This window comes from Macrobrachium rosenbergii, chromosome 44 (assembly GCF_040412425.1).
Source record: "Macrobrachium rosenbergii isolate ZJJX-2024 chromosome 44, ASM4041242v1, whole genome shotgun sequence".
Taxonomy (NCBI): domain Eukaryota; kingdom Metazoa; phylum Arthropoda; class Malacostraca; order Decapoda; family Palaemonidae; genus Macrobrachium; species Macrobrachium rosenbergii.
Window position 1 is genome coordinate 33,852,329 of NC_089784.1, and position 3,241 is coordinate 33,855,569.

At 46.9% G+C, this 3,241-nt stretch overlaps 1 protein-coding gene across 1 annotated transcript; it reads right to left on the reverse strand.

Moving 5' to 3' along the window:
- Positions 1-2,724: 2,724 nt before the first annotated feature.
- LOC136829586 (myb-related transcription factor, partner of profilin-like) lies at positions 2,725-3,174 on the reverse strand. Its single transcript, XM_067088434.1, has one exon. It carries the CDS (start codon positions 3,172-3,174, stop codon positions 2,725-2,727), a length of 450 nt encoding a protein of 149 aa, XP_066944535.1.
- Between the last annotated feature and the right edge of the window lie 67 nt (positions 3,175-3,241).

Below are 3,241 nucleotides of genomic sequence, written 5' to 3' on the forward strand. Positions count from 1 at the left end.
GAGCCTTTTCCGACGGTTTATGGTGTATCTTTTTTCACTCTTATTAAGTCGTCAGAAACAGCGAGGACCTTCCTGGTTCGTACAAATTGTTTCCATACCTTACCGAGTGACTCCTAATAAAAAAGACGCCACCTCCGCCGGCGTCCCTTCTCCGTCTTCATTCCGGGCGCCTAATGACGTCATTAATAAGGAAACAAAAGCACATCAAGTCTGACCGCCACCCGAGAGGATCACAATTACAAAAAGTTACAAAAAGTTTCGCCCTGGCTGTGACTCGGCTCCGAAAAAATTAGACTTGGTGCGATTTCGTTCGTCGTGGAATCCTTGGTCGTTTTTCGGACTTTGCCGTTCATTTCGACCGTAAGACAAGAGGAAAATAACAGCAAGGATAACTTCTATAAAGCCACTTTTAAACACAGAAGCCAATTCGTTTCAGCCAGGTCACCGGACGAAACATTTTGGGAGAAGATGAACGAGGCGTGAGAAAGAGAGGCGATCGGGCTGCCCCAATATGACGGGCACTTATCAATGTCCCGCAGAGACGAAGAACCTACCAACCCTTCTCATTCCCCCCCCCCCTCCCTTCCCCCCTCCATCTTAACAACAACAAACCCCTACCCCCACCCCTTAAAAAATTCTCCATCCACCCATAAGCTCCTCGCCATCCATAAGACGTTTGTTAATCATTATTTTCGAACAATTCTGCTTGCAATTTCTTGCAGAAAAGTGTTCCTGAGAGCAAGTATGGATACAACCCGCACCAGAGGAAGGTACAGCAGTTGAGAGAGAGAGAGAGAGAGAGAGAGAGAGAGAGAGAGAGAGAGAGAGAGAGAGAGAGAGATGACGGTAGTTCATATTTTAACCCGCTTACCTTATTTCCTAGTTAAAGAAAATACTTTGAGGTTGGTTTGATAGAACAGTCATTTACACTCTCTCTCTCTCTCTCTCTCTCTCTCTCTCTCTCTCTCTCTCTCTCTCTCTCTCTCTCATACACATACGTAAACATACAATATTTGTACTTATAACCGCAGCTCAAATATGTCATAAAAAACTAAGATTGGAGCATATTAATTAATGCGTATTAATAAACAGGAATAAAGAAAGAATTTTAAAAAATGAATAAAGACAACATAAAACGGAATGAAGAAAGACTAAAAATGATTAATCATAAAACGGAATAAAGAATATAATGGAATAAAGAAAGACTAAAAAGAATAAGAATCATCAAGTGGGATAAAGAATAAGTAAAGGGAATAATAAAAGAATCATAAAATGGAATAAAGGAAGAATCATATAAAGGAATAAAGCAAGCACAATAAAAAGGAATAAAGTAAGAATAATAAAAAGGAACAAAGCAAAATAAAACGGAATAAAGAAAGGATCATCAAATGGAATAAAGAAAGATTCATAAAACGAAATAATCATGAAATGGAACAGAGAAAGAAGAATAAAAAGGAATAAAGAAAGAATAAAAAAAGGAATAAATACAGAACCATAAAACAGAATAAAGAATCAAAACGGGATCAAAAATAGCCAACGCCATTAAGTCTCTAAGTTCAGCGACAAGCTTGCAGCGGATGTAGTACTTTGGGCAATGAAAGAGAAGTATCACTATCATCCAGTTTATGAATATTTAATGACAGAAAATAAGAAAGCCTCTTGTGTGGGATTGCAAGGACGATGCTGATAATGCAGGCGTTTTGTTACCTGCGCATGCAACAACATGTATGCACAGAGGACCTGTAGATATCCGCGGACTTACGCCTCTCTCTCTCTCTCTCTCTCTCTCTCTCTCTCTCTCTCTCTCTCTCTCTCACACACACACACACACACACACACAAAAACGGAAAAAAGTCCTTTATGATATTAATAAGAATAAAGCAATTATTAGAATTCTCTCTCTCTCTCTCTCTCTCTCTCTCTCTCTCTCTCTCTCTCTCTCTCTCACACACACACACACACACATACAAACGGAAAAAAGTCTTTATGGTATGAATGAAAATGAAGCAATTATTAGAATTCTAACTCTCTCTCTCTCTCTCTCTCTCTCTCTCTCTCTCTCTCTCTCTCTCTCTCTCTCCGGCGATGATGTATTCATGCAGAACTTTGTTTATGTGAAGTAAATAGGCTCTTTAATAGCAGTCCATCTTGACAACAGCGTGGCAGAGGGCCATAAATCTCGGCCAGAGGAGAAGAGAGGTTTCTTTGCGTGCGGTACCGTAGAGGTTGAGGGAGGGAGAGGGGGAGAGGTACTCCACAGGGAGAGGTTTCTTTGAGCTCAGTACCGTAGGGGTCGGGGGAGGAAGGGGAGAGGGGAGGGAGGGGAGATGGGAGAGGAGGGGAGGGAGGAGGGGGGGGAGGGGGGAGGGGGAATGAGGGGGGGGAGAGGGGAAGGGGGACTCCACAGGGAGAGGTTTCTTTGAGCTCAGTACCGTAGGGGAGTCAGGGGTTGAGGGGGGACTCCACAGGAGAGGTTTCTTTGAGCTCGGTACCGAGGGGTCAGGAGGGGAAGGGAGGGGGAAGAGGAGGGGGAGGGAGGGGAAGGAGGGGATGGGGACTCCACAGGGAGAGGTTTCTTTGAGCTCAGTCCCGTAGGGGATCAGGGTTTGAGGAAGGGAAGGGGGATGAGGAGGAGAAGGGGAGGGGAGGAGGAGGGGAGGGGGAGGGGAGGGGAGGAGGGGGAGGGGAGAGGGGGGGAAAGGGGGACGGGGATTCCCAAAGGAGTCAGTCCCGTAGGGAGTCAGGGTTGAGGAAGGGAAGGGGTTGGAGGGGAGAGGGAGTCTCATGGGAGAGGTTTCTTTGAGCTCGGTATCTAGGGGTAGGGATTATGATGGGGATGGGAGGAGAGGGAAAGGGCGAGGGGACGGGGAGGGCGAGGGGACGGGGAGGGCGAGGGGAGGGCGAGGGCGAGGGGAAGGGGAGAGTAAGAGGAAGGGGAGGGGATTCCCGCTGGAGAGGTTTCTTTGCGCTGGGTACCGTAGGGGTCAAGAACGGAGTGGGAGGGGAAGGAGAGAGGGAGGCAACTCCCGAGGAAGAGGTGTCTTTGCGCTCGGTACCGTAGCGGTTGGGGCTGAGGGAAGGGGAGGAGAGTGGGAGGGGAAGGGAGAATCCTAAGGTGGGGGGGATGGATGCTGGATGCTGATGATGATCTCGTGATGGAAACTCGTAGCTCATGCTCGTTCTTCTTAAGGCTCTGATTAACCTTTCACTCTTTCTCATTGCGACCCTCAACGCTTTTCGC

Excerpts from the sequence above, each read along its gene's own strand:
- LOC136829586 (XM_067088434.1), bottom strand. The coding sequence starts at position 3,174 with ATGAGCTACGAGTTTCCATCACGAGATCATCATCAGCATCCAGCATCC.